This window comes from Eleutherodactylus coqui, chromosome 2 (genome assembly GCF_035609145.1).
Source record: "Eleutherodactylus coqui strain aEleCoq1 chromosome 2, aEleCoq1.hap1, whole genome shotgun sequence".
NCBI lineage: Eukaryota > Metazoa > Chordata > Amphibia > Anura > Eleutherodactylidae > Eleutherodactylus > Eleutherodactylus coqui.
Window position 1 is genome coordinate 331150191 of NC_089838.1, and position 16816 is coordinate 331167006.

General features: G+C 46.9%; 1 protein-coding gene across 4 annotated transcripts in view; it reads right to left on the reverse strand.

Moving 5' to 3' along the window:
• Positions 1 to 16816, reverse strand: part of LOC136613052 (uncharacterized) — a 93836-nt gene that overhangs the window by 30485 nt on the left and 46535 nt on the right. For all 4 annotated transcript variants that reach the window (XM_066593873.1, XM_066593872.1, XM_066593870.1 and 1 more), the window contains 2 exons: positions 3842 to 4141; positions 165 to 464 (listed from right to left, as the gene is read on the reverse strand). In XM_066593873.1, coding sequence (XP_066449970.1) covers positions 165 to 464; positions 3842 to 4141 — 600 coding nt within the window. The remainder of the gene's footprint in view (positions 1 to 164; positions 465 to 3841; positions 4142 to 16816) is intronic.

Below are 16816 nucleotides of genomic sequence, written 5' to 3' on the forward strand. Positions count from 1 at the left end.
CTACTTAATAATGCTATTTAATCAATTAAAAACTAAGTTTTCTTGCCCCAAGATGTACCGCAGAAGAAAGGCTCCGGTGAGCCAGGCTGTAACCCTGCATATGGGTGAAGAAACAATCTACTTACTTCTAATCTTCATATAGAATTTCAGTTATCCAAACTTACCCCAGAAACATCCCGATTGTGAATTTCTGTATACTGTGTCCTCCATTTCCCAGTCCGTGATGATTTTTTGATTATATTTTCTGAGTGTGATATAAGCCTTATACTTCCCAGCGTCCTCCCAGTGACTGATGACATCACACAACTCTTCCATCTTCTTGCGGTTTATTGGCTTCTCCATCACATCATCATACTGTTCCTGGGTCAGTAGCTTCTGGTCCCGGAGATCACGTAGAACTGTTTTTACATTCCTTAGCCATCTAATAAGATCTGATTGGTAATGGTCTATGAAGTTTAGCATGTCTGCAGTTTGATGATAGAATTATAGGAGAAAGACACAAGATGATTACATGTCTGCAGGTGCTTCTATCTTTTTTGCTTACTGAATATATCACTACAGGATTTAGTTTTGGAAGGCAGTTTCTCTAAGTTACCGGCGACCTTCTAACAGGCCTTACAACATAACTAAGGATATAAATTAAACCAGAGTCTTCTCTAAAAGGAAAAAAGACCATCAACTGGCTTATATCCCTAGTAATTTTGCAAGGTCTGTTAAAAGGTTTATGGTGAGGGGCAGAGAGCAGGAAGAAGGAATCAGGTTCTGCCGTAAACACATATAAGGGGTGTCATGTTGATGGTGATTATCTTCTCATGTTATTACAATTGCCATATAAATATATATTGCTTGACTGTACCTCCTGAGCGCTGGTAAGGGCAACCCATCACCCTGGTAGTCAGGGTGTGTATATAATGGAATGCCACCGCCGAGAGGAAAAGAGAGTAAGTGATAGAAAAAGCAAAAGTAGTCTCATGTGGGACTGTGTAGCAACTAGTCTAATATCAAGACCAAGTGAAATAGAGCAGCTTTAAAGAGGTCCAAGGAGTGCTTCCCCGGAACTCACTGTTTATGTTGAATAAATCGGTTAATTTCAAGATGGATACAAATCCCATTCATTTCCACGTTGGCAAGGCTGAGACTGGGAACCAGAATGAGAACTAGTTGGTACAAATGGGAGATAGAATAGTGACAAAGAGTCCGATCCTGTAGAGTTCTAGCTGGGCTGATGATATGGACACAACGTTTCCCCAGGAGGACGCTGACATCCAGGTTACAGGTAGACCCTTGGCCCTCCGGGTTTCTACACCATCTAGGATCCCAATCCCGGAGAGCTAGGTAGTGACCTGTGCCAGCTCTTTTGCACAGCCACGCTGTCTAACTATAGTGTGTGAGGGGGAAAGGTAATTTCACTGCTGTTATAGAGAGTTAAAATACTGGAGCAGAGACCATTATTTAGTGGGGTCAGTATAACTAATTGGAAACACTATGACTTAGTGGGGCCCTAGATGGTACATTATCTATAAGTTGGGCCCCAGAGGGTGCACTATTAGTTAGTAGGGCCACAGAGCATATGACTCCAATCAGGGAAGATGTTACCTGTATTTCATGAGAGGTAACTGCACTGTAATCAATACCACTATCTCTGATGTAGCTAGACTCTGATGTGCCATGCCCATACTCCTCTTTGTACTGTGCCACTGATCTCCTTCAGTGACACAGCTGTAATTGCTTTTTTTATGCCCCTGTAGGGCACAAGTCACAAACATTGAGGACTGTGGGTTGAAGCGGGGCCAGCTCTGCTCTTACCTTAGGACCTATCATAGGGTTGTTCTTCTGGGTGTGGGATGTGCTAGTCACCTAACCACCTATGCCACCCGGGGGTGCAGCTTCGCAACAAAAGTGCTGCCAATGCTACCAACATCGTGCCCTGCACTTCTATACATCCCTGCTGCCTGCCACTGGTTGGGCAAAGAAGTGGAAACCTGAACCAACACTGTGTATATCTCACAATATTGCTCATCGGTGGTCTCCTATTTCCCTCGCCAGTCATGACGGCGGCCTGCAGAGATTAGGAGGATGTAATCTTAGGTTATCTAATGATGTGTCCAGTGCCAGGTTAAACTCTCCTCCCAAAATTATGGGACCCTCGACCAATGGATGCAGTTGGCTCCATATTTTCCACAGATTCCAATGCCTCTTTGTGTACTTTCTAACCACTGCTAACCCCATGACATTCTGGAATCTCATTTGTAGATCAACAGATAATATAGAGTGTTACTAACCATATGTAATGTTGGGCTTCATAAACAAAAAATAGGCAAGATGCATTTTTATGCAGTCCAAAAAAATGTGATGAAGATAGGAAGGAAACTCCTTAAGACTGTATTACTAGATTTTGCCATCCCACTATATAAATGTGCATATATATACTTGTTCCATCTGTGTGTGCTACATTCTGGTATCCTCCATTAAGTCCATTATTCCCCATATGCTTGTTCAGATCTATCCTATTTTTGCTTGATGAAAAATGCGAAGCAGATTGGAAAGCTTTCTATAACATCATTTTTTCTTAACCAGTAAAAGGTATCATATCTACAAGAACTCTAAGACCTTTGCTTCAAATTCCATGCCACCATATTAACTTAACTATCACTAGCTTGCTGTTCTCAGAGAAAAACGGTCAGCACAGCTTCTCTTCTATCCATAAAGAAAGGAGAAGTCGTCTTAGCCAAACTGAAACTCTTGCCGTCCCTGGGATCCTTTTCACATTCGTTTACCATTGGCTCCAGCACCTATTTCACCATTAAGGTGAAACAAGGGTGTCTTCACAGCATGGAGACATTGGCTGAAGAAAAACCATCACACCCATCTCAAGAACCTAGCCATCATCCTCTTGACTTCCAGGACACAGACAACTTACCAGTTTGGTAAACTCTGGACATAATATGTGTATGTTATTTATTAATTTTCAACCCCAATTCCAAAAAAATGTTGTGTAAAATGTAAATAATATTAAGAAAAAAAGAATGCAATAATTTGGAAATCTCATATAACCACATTTTATTCATGATAGAACACATATCAGAAGGGGAAGGGGAGACGTTTTTCCATTTCATTTAAAATAACTTATTTAGAAACTAGCCGATATATCCGGCTTCGCCCGGGTTAATTTGGTACGGGTGTTTATCTGGTGTTCACATGGAAAATCTTAGGAAATTTCCTACTCCAATGCGTCTAGTGGGAGGAGCACAAATTATAAAAGGACAATGCACCTCTAGTTACCTGATAGTAGAAGAGTATGTAGCTCATGGCAGATCCTGCGGGTCCCATGCCTAGAAGCTGAGACCAGAACATGGAGTATCCCCAGAGGCTTTACTGCCAGGAATTATGTGATGGCAGAGAGGAAGATAAGTAGCCCGTTGACCCAGGAAAAGTGAAAATTGGTGGAGAAGCAGGTACAGAATTCCCCAGTGTAATCCAGAAGGAAAAGAATAATCTCATAAACTGATAGATGCAGCCACAGAGCCAACTCCGGGGATTCCTTTTTCTTGCTCTGTTATGAGAACAGAAAAGGGTAATCCCTTGGCCAAATAGTTTAATGATTCCAAACAGACCCCAGTGACTATGATGGGGGCTGTTCAGTTTCCATGCAGCTGTCTGGCATTTTACCAAACAAAAACTTCCTACATGTGGGATGTTTTTTGGCCAGCATTTCATGCTGGATCTGCAATGGAGGCTCTACAGATATAAACATAGCCAAACACATGCACATGTACATAAAATCATCAGCTTCTATCCTATATCTAAAAGGAATTAGAGAATATCACATAGCACGACTTACCACCAAAGCGTTCTGAGTGAGCATTTCTCCATATTCTGTCATTTCTTTCCAAGTTCTTGATGAGCCGTTCGTTGAATTTTCTGAGTGTGATATAAGCCTTATACTTCTCAATATCCTCCAAGTGATTAATAACATCACACAGCTCTTCCATCTTCTTCCGGTTTGTTGTCTTTTCCATCATATCATAACACTGTTCCTGGGTCAGTAGCTTCTGGTCCCGGAGATCACGTAGAAGTGGATCCACATCTGTTATCCATCTAATAAGATCTGATCGGTGATCATCTATAACGTTTATCCTTTCTGCAGTGTGACAGAATAATAATAGGAGAAGAATCATTACACGTCTTTTGGGGTGTTTCTATATTTTCTGTTTATTGACTACCTTCAGCTCAGATACAATGCTCGGATATAGACTTGTAATAAGACATCAATAAAAAAGAACAATTCTAAAAAGTGTGCCAAAAATGGTGGAAAGTGTTAAAGAGCAGAAGTGGTCATGCTATGTTATAGTCCTTTAAATTACTTGCTTCTTGTACAGATTAGATGCCTTAATTAAGGCTTGGTGTTTTGTCAAAATGCAGAGATCTGTGTTCAGACTTGTGAGCGTTTTTACCTTTCTATGGATATATTCTAATAAAATTTTTTTTTTTTTTTTATGAGAAGTGCTGAAGTTATATACATTGTTTTTTCCACATTGCATTCCTGAGAAACCAGCTTGGCGTTGTTCTACATGCACTCTCTTTATTGGAGATTGGCTGTTTGGCATAACACTGTGGATCAAGATTTTCGTTGAGCTGCATTTTTACTGATATTTTTTTTTCTGGTGTTTACGAGCTCCAATTCAATATTTGTTCTATACTCCATGATATTATCAAGTTAATATTTTATTGATAGTGATTTGTTGCCTTTGACATCTACTGTATCATTTCCAGTTTTAACTAACCCGGCACATTTAAATAAATTTGCTGAAATGTTTTCTGGATGGTCTAATGTGAATGATGATACCTATAATAATCTGAAACGCCTTATGAACACCTAGGAAAAACAGATGAAAAACAACCAAAAAAAACTATTACTGAACATTTACATGCTAATAAATCTAGACAAGTTTCCTTTGATAAGGAAAAAAAAGCCTCAACCCCAGATCCAGAAAATGACCTAGAAGACCACTCACTAATAACCAATGACTCTGCCCTAAAAGAATATATCAGAGCTCTACCAACAAAGGACTGTATTAAAGACCTTTTCAAGGGGTTTACCTGGACAGTTAAAGAAGAAATCTTGGCATTCAGAAAGGATGTTAGAGAAGTTTTCAAAGGAGTTCACACTCTTGAAAATTCCTGTGCTCAAATACTTAAATATTCTTAAAAGATGAAGAAAATCCTAATAGATAAACATAATTAAAGGGGTTGTCCCGCGAAACAAAGTGGGTCTATACACTTCTGTATGGCCATATTAATGCACTTTGTAATGTACATTGTGCATTAATTATGAGCCATACAGAAGTTATCAAAAGTTTTATACTTACCTGCTCCGTTGCTGGCGTCCTCGTCTCCATGGTGCCAACTAATTTTCGGCCTCTAATGGCCAAATTAGCCGCTCTTGCGCAGTCCGGGTCTTCTGCTGTCTTCAATGGGGCCGCTCGTGCAGAATGCCGGCTCCGTGTAGCTCCGCCCCGTCACGTGCCGATTCCAGCCAATCAGGAGGCTGGAATCGGCAATGGACCACACAGAAGCCCTGCGGTCCACAGAGAGAGAGGATCCCGGCGGCCATCTTCAGCAGGTGAGTATGAAGATGCCGGACCGCCGGGATTCAGGTAAGCGCTCTCCGGTTTGTTTTTTTAACCCCTGCATCGGGGTTGTCTCGTGCCGAACGGGGGGCGGGGGGGGTTAAAAAAAAAAACCCGTTTCGGCGCGGGACAACCCCTTTAACCAAAAAGTACACATTGACAACCAGGAAAATCGCTCCAGGGGAAACAACCTCTGCATTCGGGGGGTCCAGAGTCTATTCCAGATAAAGAAACTTACTTAAAAAATTCTACACCCCTTTAACAAAAAATAGAACTTTCACGAGAAGGTACAGTGCATCCTCTCCCCTTAGGAGACATAGAGATATATCAATTATTATAACTAAAGCAAAACTAAATATTAAATCTGACACAGAGGGTTGATACATCTACCCAAAAGGTGTAGTATATGAAAAAGCCTTTACTTTTACAAATATATGTGCTCCAAATACCAACCAGGTACATTTTTTCCCAACATATTTGACCAACTAGAAAATTGCAAAGAGGGACACCTAATTTTAGATGGTGATTTCAATGTACCCTTACAACCCCCTTTAGATACCTGAAATTGCACTTCAACTTTCTCACAAAAAATAAAAATTCAGGGATGCATGTGGTTGACCCTTAGAGAATTTCTAATATGAAGAAAATAATACCCCTATAAGAGAAAAAATTATTTGAACTAAGAGAACTCCTCAATCAAAACAGAAAAATATATTTTAATGCAAGATTTAAACATTACACATTCTCGGACAAATATGGGAAAGGTCTAGCTGCCCTAATCAAAAAACAAAACTTTAAGGCCTCATGTCCATGGGGAAAATCAGGCCCATTACGGATTCTCCACGGAGAATCCGTAGCGGGTCCCTCCTGCCCCGCGGACATGAGGGCTGAAAATAGCAATTACTCACCTCTCCGCACGCTTCGGATCTTCCCTTCTTCGCCGCTTGATCTTCTCTCCGTCGCGGACGGATCTTCTTTCTTCAGCCCGGCGGTTGTGCACGGCACGCCGGCTGCGTGCCGTGCGCATGCGCCAGCCAGAAGAAAAAAGATCCGGCCACGACGGAGAGAAGATCAAGCCGCGAAGAAGGGAAGATCCGGAGCAGGTGAGTATATTCTGATTTGCTAAATGGAACATGGTCCGAATTTTTTCATGCTCCATATTTTTTCTAATTCACTTTTATTGACCATCCGCGGGTAGATACATCCGCGGGTATGTATCTACCCGCGGGTGGTCAATGCATCCCTATGGGATGCGGATCCGCATGCGGGTGATCCGCTGCGGATTTTAATTATTATTTTGCCCGTGGACATGAGGCCTAAAACCTTCATTAATTTCACCGCTACTTCAGTCGGCTTAACAAAATAAATAAGTTCTTAAAAGACTCATTAAGCACCCACACATCTCTTTCCCCTAAAGAGGGAAAAGACTCATCCCTCTGCAGTAGCTACAGACCAATGTTGCTAATTAATAATAATATCAAACTCTATGCACAAATTCTCACCAGTAGAATCAAAAGTCTACTCCCCAATCTAATCAATGCAGAAGACGTAGGTTTTACTCCCCACAAAGAAGCCAAAGACAGCACAATCAGATGGCTTAACATAACTCCTCATGTTAAGCATACAAAAAAATGCTCTGGCCCGGCTCACAGCTGATGCATGCAGCAGGGTAAGGTGGCATTTTATTTAAATGAACCTGCAAAAATTCTACTTTCCCGATATCTTTATTAATACGATTATGGCCTAATTCAAAGAACCTTCAGCGAAAATCAAAATTAATGGAGAACTCTCTTCCTCCTTTAATATAACCAGCGGCACAAGACAAGGATGCCCTCGCTCTCCTCTTCTATTTATCTTCTATGTGGAAGTTTTCTCTGAAAGAATTAGGCAAAATAAACTTATAACTCAATTTTACTAAATCTGAACTTCTCAATATAAACATAGACGAGACAACCTGGTCATCTCTAATCAGATCATCCCCCTTTAAAAATACTCCTGATTATATAACATATGTTGGGACAAAAATATCCCCAACATATCCAGCTTATATGGCCTGTATTCCCATGCTAGAGAAAAAAGAAAGGGACTTAAGTGCATTGAAATCTCTGCAAAATCCGTGGATCGGTAGGAAAAACTTAATAAAAATGGTAATCCCTCAAACATCCTCTGTCTGTTACACATATTACCTATAAATATCCTTCAAAATGTTCTTCACTAAATTGAAGAGCATGATCACTACATTTATTTGGCAAAACAAAGACCCTGGAGTGAAATATTCACCTCTAATCACACATGGGAAACTTGCAGGTATTGGTCTAGCAGAATCTGAATCATATAAAAATGTAATACACCTTAAAGGAGATGTCTCGAGGAAGCAGTTAATTTTTTTTTTTGCCCAGTCCCCCCCATTAAACACACATTACTAAGCCCCCCTGTAAATGACATTTCTAGCTGGTTCGTACTTACCGTTCCAGCGTTTCAGCAACTTATAAAAGTTTCCTCAAGATGGCCGCCGGCTCTTTCCCCGTCGCTCGCTGCAGCCCGACGTGCGCGCTCCCGAGACGCCGCCAGCTGTGTCTCCATGGCAACCGGACGCCCCGCAGCCGCCGACCAGACGCCCACCGCCAGGCAGCAGGTAAGCGGCGCTAGCCCCCGGCTCCCCAGCGCTAGACCCTCAACCCAGGTGAAGGCCCCGGAGCCCAGCGCTAGGTTCCGGAGCCCAGCGCTAGTTCCCCCGGCCTAGCGGCAGCCCCCCCCGGCGCAGCGACAGCCCCCCCCCGGCCTAGCGACAGCCCCCCCGGCCTAGCGGCAGCCCCCCCCGGCGCAGCCCGTCGCAGCGACAGCCCCCCCCCCCCGGCCTAGCGACAGCCCCCCCGGCCTAGCGACAGTCCCCCCATCGCAGCGACAGCCCCCCCGGCGCAGCCCGGCGCAGCGACAGCCCCCCCCCCCGGCCTAGCGACAGCCCCCCGGCCTAGCGACAGCCCCCCCATCGCAGCGACAGCCCCCCCGGCGCAGCCCGGCGCAGCGACAGCCCCCCACCCGGCCTAGCGACAGCCCCCCCGGCCTAGCGACAGCCCCCCCATCGCAGCGACAGCCCCCCCGGCGCAGCCCGGCGCAGCGACAGCCCCCCCCCGGCCTAGCGACAGCCCCCCCGGCCTAGCGACAGCCCCCCCATCGCAGCGACAGCCCCCCCGGCACAGCCCGGCGCAGCGACAGCCCCCCCCCCCCGGCCTAGCGACAGCCCCCCCGGCCTAGCGACAGCCCCCCCCATCGCAGCGACAGCCCCCCCTGGCGCAGCCCGGCGCAGCGACAGCCCCCCCCCCCCGGCCTAGCGACAGCCCCCCCGGCCTAGCGACAGCCCCCCCATCGCAGCGACAGCCCCCCCGGCGCAGCCCGGCGCAGCGACAGCCCCCCCCCCGGCCTAGCGACAGCCCCCCCGGCCTAGCGGCAGCCCCCCCGGCGCAGCCCGGCGCAGCGACAGCCCCCCCCCCCGGCGCAGCGGCAGCCCCCCCCCCCCGGCGCAGCGGCAGCCCCCCCCCCCCCCCCGACCCATCACTTACCTGGGAGGCTTCTCGGGGCTGCTGGGCTGGGCTGGGCTTCTCCGCTGGGCAGCTCCAGTTTCTGCACCTTCCTCTAACAGAGGATGGTGCAGAATGGCCGCTTCAGCGCGCTCCCGAGCAGTGACAGCTCGTCTGCGCATGCGCAGAAGAGCTGTAGCGGGGAGCACACTGAAGCGGCTCGTGCTGAATGGAGAAGACCGGACTGCGCAAGCGCGTCTAAAAAAGCAAGCTGCCAGCGAATTTAGACGGAACCATGGAGACGAGGACGCCAGCAACGGAGCAGGTAAGTGAATAACTTCTGTATGGCTCATATTTAATGCACAATGTACATTACAAAGTGCATTAATATGGCCATACAGAAGTGTATAACCCCACTTGGTTTCGCGAGACCACCCCTTTAACCGAATAATTGACCTAACTCACGCTTCAAAAGCTAAAATAATGGGTCAATGTAGAACTAGTCTTTAACCCCATCCTGCCACAGGACTTAAGGTTACATCATGGCAGGCTGGTACTTAAGGCAAAATGATATAACCTTACCTCATGTGGATCTCGAGGGATCTGAAGAGATTGCTGATAGCTGGCCTCCCCCTGCAACTATGTGGGTGCATCGGGAAAGCGACCTCTGCTGTTAACCCCTTACACACTGCGATCTATGTAGATCATGGCGTGTAAAGGGTTCACCGAGGGAGGATGCTCCCTCTGTGACATCATTGGACCCCTGGAATGTAATCGCGGAGGGCCAATGGGTAGTCATGACAACAGGACACCAGCTACAGGCGTCCTGCTTTGCCAGTGCCTATAATCGCTATAACCAGCAATAAGGCATGCAGGACATAGGTCCTGCAATGCTTTATCATAGGTGTTATAGTAAAAGTTCCCTACAGGGACAGAAATTGTGTAAAAAAACTAAATAAATAGTATAAAAAACATTTTTAAAAATAATTTAAAAAAACTTTTTTTTTGCTCATTTTCTCCTATTTGTAAGAAAAACTCCATATATGTGGTATCATACGTCTAATATATGGTATAATTTGAGCACACTAATTATCTTGCACAGCAAGAGCCGTAAAGAAAAAAAAACGGAGCCAAAATGCTTATTTTATTCATGTTACCTGCAAAAAGCGCAATAAAAAAGATCAAAATAATTTATATGTACCCCAAAATGGTACAAATAAAAACAACAGCTTGTGACGCAAAAAAAAACAAGCCCTCATCCATGGAAAAATTAAAAAGTTATGGGACGATGCAGTAACGATTAGAGATGAGCGAACGCGTTCGTCCGAGCTTGATATTCGTGCGAATATTAGGGTGTTCGGGATGTTCGTTATTCGTAACGAACACCATGCGGTGTTCTGGTTATTTTCACTTCCTTCCCTGAGACGTTAGCGCGCTTTTCTGGCCAATTGAAAGACAGGGAAGGCATTACAACTTCCCCCTGCAACGTTTAAGCCCTATACCACCCCCCTGCTGTGAGTGGCTGGCGAGATCAGGTGTTCGCCTAATATAAAAGTCGGCCCCTCCCGCGGCTCGCCTCAGATGCGGTGTGAGTTAGATGAGGGACAGTGCTGTTTGTACCGGAGCTGCTGTAGAGAAAGAATTGGTAGTTAGTGTAGGCTTCAAGACCCCCAAAGGTCCTTATTAGGGCCACTGATAGCTGTGTGTTGGCTGCTGTTAGCAGTGCCATTTTTTTTTTCTCAAAATCGGCTCTGCAGAGCGTTGCACCTGGCATTAGGGACAGAAGTGCTGCATAGGCACGGAGAGTGTTAGGAGTGAGTGTAGCCTTCAAGAACCTCAACGGTCCTTTCTAGGGCCATATTTATCCGTGTGCAGTACTGTCCAGGCTGCTGTTAGCTGTGCTGCATTTTTTGTGGGCTTCTCAAAATCGCCTCTGCAGAGCATTGCACCCTCCATTGATACTGCAGGGAAAGAATTGTATAGGCAGGGCCACAACACAGTTATTATTCATAGAATATACGCAGTGCTGCCTTTTGGTGGAAAAACAAGTGGAAACAAATCTATTTGTCCGGCCTCTGTCCGTCCTTACGGGCGGTGGACACGTGTGAGCTGCGTGAAAAACATTGCTAAATCATACGCACCCAGCTACGCTTTACTGCTGGCTTCGCCATTTGCTTTCCTTAATTGGGAAAAAAAATACCTGCTCTGCCAGAGTTATAATAACTCTGCTACCCTCACGTTCTGTGACACATAAGCAGGGACACAGCACAGTTATTAAACTTCTCATGTTCATTGAATATACGCAGTGCTGCCTTTTGGTGGGAAAAAACTGAAAACAAATCTATTTGTCCAGCCTCTGTCCGTCCTTACGCCTGTGGAGACGTGTGAGCTGCGTGAAAAACATTGCTAAATCATACGCACCCAGCTACGCTTTACTGCTGGCTTCGCCATTTGCTTTCCTTAATTGGGAAAAAAAAATACCTGCTCTGCCACAGTTAATAACTCTGCTACCCTCACGTTCTGTGACACATAAGCAGGGACACAGCACAGTTATTAAACTTCGCAGGTTCATTGAATATACGCAGTGCTGCCTGTTGGTGGGAAAAAACTGAAAACAAATCTATTTGTCCAGCCTCTGTCCGTCCTTACGGGCGGTGGAGACGTGTGAGCTGCGTGAAGAACAGTGCTAAATCATACGCACCCAGCTACGCTTTACTGCTGGCTTCGCCATTTGCTTTCCTTAATTGGGAAAAAAAATACCTGCTCTGCCACAGTTATAATAACTCTGCTACCCTCACGTTCTGTGACACATAAGCAGGGACACAGCACAGTTATTAAACTTCTCCTGTTCATAGAATATACGCAGTGCTGCCTTTTGGTGGGAAAAAACTGAAAACAAATCTATTTGTCCAGCCTCTGTCCGTCCTTACGGGCGGTGGAGACGTGTGAGCTGCGTGAAAAACATTGCTAAATCATACGCACCCAGCTACACTTTACTGCTGGCTTCGCCATTTGCTTTCCTTAATTGGGAAAAAAAATACCTGCTCTGCCAGAGTTATAATAACTCTGCTACCCTCACGTTCTGTGACACATAAACAGGGACACAGCACAGTTATTAAACTTCTCATGTTCATAGAATATACGCAGTGCTGCCTTTTGGTGGGAAAAAACTGAAAACAAATCTATTTGTCCAGCCTCTGTCCGTCCTTACGCCTGTGGAGACGTGTGAGCTGCGTGAAAAACATTGCTAAATCATACGCACCCAGCTACGCTTTACTGCTGGCTTCGCCATTTGCTTTCCTTAATTGGGAAAAAAAATACCTGCTCTGCCACAGTTATAATAACTCTGCTACCCTCATGTTCTGTGACACATAAACAGGGACACAGCACAGTTATTAAACTTCTCATGTTCATAGAATATACGCAGTGCTGCCTTTTGGTGGGAAAAAACTGAAAACAAATCTATTTGTCCAGCCTCTGTCCGTCCTTACGGGCGGTGGAGACGTGTGAGCTGCGTGAAGAACAGTGCTAAATCATACGCACCCAGCTACGCTTTACTGCTGGCTTCGCCATTTGCTTTCCTTAATTGGGAAAAAAAATACCTGCTCTGCCAGAGTTATAATAACTCTGCTACCCTCACGTTCTGTGACACATAAGCAGGGACACAGCACAGTTATTAAACTTCTCATGTTCATAGAATATACGCAGTGCTGCCTTTTGGTGGGAAAAAACTGAAAACAAATCTATTTGTCCAGCCTCTGTCCGTCCTTACGGGCGGTGGAGACGTGTGAGCTGCGTGAAGAACAGTGCTAAATCATACGCACCCAGCTACGCTTTACTGCTGGCTTCGCCATTTGCTTTCCTTAATTGGGAAAAAAAATACCTGCTCTGCCAGAGTTATAATAACTCTGCTACCCTCACGTTCTGTGACACATAAGCAGGGACACAGCACAGTTATAAAAATTCTCATGTTCATAGAATATACGCAGTGCTGCCTTTTGGTGGGAAAAAACTGAAAACAAATCTATTTGTCCAGCCTCTGTCCGTCCTTACGGGCGGTGGAGACGTGTGAGCTGCGTGAAGAACAGTGCTAAATCATACGCACCCAGCTACGCTTTACTGCTGGCTTCGCCATTTGCTTTCCTTAATTGGGAAAAAAAATACCTGCTCTGCCACAGTTATAATAACTCTGCTACCCTCACGTTCTGTGACACATAAGCAGGGACACAGCACAGTTATTAAACTTCTCCTGTTCATAGAATATACGCAGTGCTGCCTTTTGGTGGGAAAAAACTGAAAACAAATCTATTTGTCCAGCCTCTGTCCGTCCTTACGGGCGGTGGAGACGTGTGAGCTGCGTGAAAAACATTGCTAAATCATACGCACCCAGCTACACTTTACTGCTGGCTTCGCCATTTGCTTTCCTTAATTGGGAAAAAAAATACCTGCTCTGCCAGAGTTATAAGAACTCTGCTACCCTCACGTTCTGTGACACATAAGCAGGGACACAGCACAGTTATTAAACTTCTCATGTTCATAGAATATACGCAGTGCTGCCTTTTGGTGGGAAAAAACTGAAAACAAATCTATTTGTCCAGCCTCTGTCCGTCCTTACGGGCGGTGGAGACGTGTGAGCTGCGTGAAGAACAGTGCTAAATCATACGCACCCAGCTACGCTTTACTGCTGGCTTCGCCATTTGCTTTCCTTAATTGGGAAAAAAAATACCTGCTCTGCCACAGTTATAATAACTCTGCTACCCTCACGTTCTGTGACACATAAGCAGGGACACAGCACAGTTATTAAACTTCTCCTGTTCATAGAATATACGCAGTGCTGCCTTTTGGTGGGAAAAAACTGAAAACAAATCTATTTGTCCAGCCTCTGTCCGTCCTTACGGGCGGTGGAGACGTGTGAGCTGCGTGAAAAACATTGCTAAATCATACGCACCCAGCTACGCTTTACTGCTGGCTTCGCCATTTGCTTTCCTTAATTGGGAAAAAAAATACCTGCTCTGCCACAGTTATAATAACTCTGCTACCCTCACGTTCTGTGACACATAAGCAGGGACACAGCACAGTTATTAAACTTCTCATGTTCATAGAATATACGCAGTGCTGCCTTTTGGTGGGAAAAAACTAAAAACAAATCTATTTGTCCAGCCTCTGTCCGTCCTTACGGGCGGTGGAGACGTGTGAGCTGCGTGAAGAACAGTGCTAAATCATACGCACCCAGCTACGCTTTACTGCTGGCTTCGCCATTTGCTTTCCTTAATTGGGAAAAAAAATACCTGCTCTGCCAGAGTTATAATAACTCTGCTACCCTCACGTTCTGTGACACATAAGCAGGGACACAGCACAGTTATTAAACTTCTCATGTTCATAGAATATACGCAGTGCTGCCTTTTGGTGGGAAAAAACTGAAAACAAATCTATTTGTCCAGCCTCTGTCCGTCCTTACGGGCGGTGGAGACGTGTGAGCTGCGTGAAGAACAGTGCTAAATCATACGCACCCAGCTACGCTTTACTGCTGGCTTCGCCATTTGCTTTCCTTAATTGGGAAAAAAAATACCTGCTCTGCCAGAGTTATAATAACTCTGCTACCCTCACGTTCTGTGACACATAAGCAGGGACACAGCACAGTTATTAAACTTAGATAATTCATTCACTAGAGGCAGTGGGGCCTTTCGTTTTCCAAAAAGGGCAAAAATTATATTTGGCCTGCAGTCTTGCGCCAATTTATTTCCTGCCTGTGAAATCAAATCACTGGTAATACAGCATGCTGAGGGGTAGGGGTAGGCCTAGAGGACGTGGACGCGGCCGAGGACGCGGAGAGCCAAGTCAGGGTGTGGGCACAGGCCAAGCTCCTGATCCAGGTGTGTCGCAGCCGACTGCTGCGCGATTAAGAGAGAGGCACGTTTCTGGCGTCCCCACATTCATCGCCCAATTAATGGGTCCACGCGGGAGACGGTTATTAGAAAATGAGCAGTGTGAGCAGGTCCTGTCCTGGATGGCAGAAAGTGCTTCGAGCAACCTATCGTCTACCCGCAGGTCTGCGCCGTCCACTGCTGCCAATCCGAATCCTCTGTCTGCTGCTCCTCCTTCCTCCCAGCCTCCTCACTCCACTACAATAACACCTGCTCAGGAGCGGGAGCACTCCCAGGAACTGTTCTCGGGCCCCTGCTTAGATTGGGCAGCAGCGGTTCCTCTCCCACCAGAGGAGTTTATCGTCACTGATGCCCAACCATTCGAAAGTTCCCGGGGTCCGGGGGAAGAGGCTGGGGACTTCCGCCAACTGTCTCAACAACTTTCTGTGGGTGAGGAGGACGATGACGATCAGACACAGTTGTCTTGCAGTGAGGTAGTAGTAAGGGCAGTAAGTCCCAGGGAGCAGCGCACAGAGGATTCGGAGGAAGAGCAGCAGGACGATGAGGTGACTGACCCCACCTGGTGTGCAACGCTTACTCAGGAGGACAGGTCTTCAGAGGGGTAGTCAAGGGCATCAGCAGGGCAGGTTGCAAGAGGCAGTGCAGTGGCCAGGGGTAGAGGCAGGGCCAGACCGAATAATCCACCAAGTGTTTCCATGCCACCCTGCGGAGGCCGAGGTGCTCTAAGGTCTGGCAGTTTTTCACAGAGACGCCTGACGACCGACGAACAGTGGTGTGCAACCTTTGTCGCGCAAAGCTCAGCCGGGGAGCCAACACCAACAGCCTCACCACCACCACCATGCGCAGACATATGATGGCCAAGCACCCCGCAAGGTGGGACAAAGGCCGTTCACCGCCTCCGGTTTGCAACCCTGCCTCTCCCCCTGTGCCCCAACCTGCCACTGAGATGCAACCCCCCTCTCAGGACACAGGCACTACCGCCTCATGGCCTGCACCCACACCCTCATCTCCGCTGTCCTCGGCCCCATCCAGCAGTGTAGTTCAGCGCACCGTTCAGCCGTCGCTTGCGCAAGTGTTCGAGCGCAAGCGCAAGTACGCCGCCACGCACCCGCACGCTCAAACGTTAACCGTCCGCATCGCAAAATTCATCAGCCTTGAGATGCTGCCGTATAGGGTTGTGGAAACGGAGTCCTTCAAAAGTATCATGGAGGCGGCGGCCCCGCGCTACTCAGTTCCCAGTCGCCACTACTTTTCCCGATGTGCCGTCCCAGCCCTGCACGACCACGTCTCCCGCAACATTGTGCGCGCCCTCACCAACGCGGTTACTGCCACGGTCCACTTAACTACGGACACGTGGACAAGCACAGGCGGGCAGGGCCACTACATCTCCCTGACGGCACATTGGGTGAATTTAGTGGAGGCTGGGACAGAGTCAGAGCCTGGGACCGCTCACGTCCTACCCACCCCCAGAATTGCGGGCCCCAGCTCGGTGCTGGTATCTGCGGAGGTGTATGCTTCCTCCACTAAAGCACCCTCCTCCTCCTCCTCCTCCTCTGTCTCACAATCAAGATGTGTTAGCAGCAGCATGTCGCCAGCAGTCGGTGTCGCGCGGTGTGGCAGCACAGCGGTGGGCAAGCGTCAGCAGGCCGTGCTGAAACTACTCAGCTTAGGCGATAAGAGGCACACGGCCCACGAACTGCTGCAGGGTCTGACACAGCAGACCGACCGCTGGCTTGCGCCGCTGAGCCTCCAACCGGGCATGGTCGTGTGTGACAACGGCCGT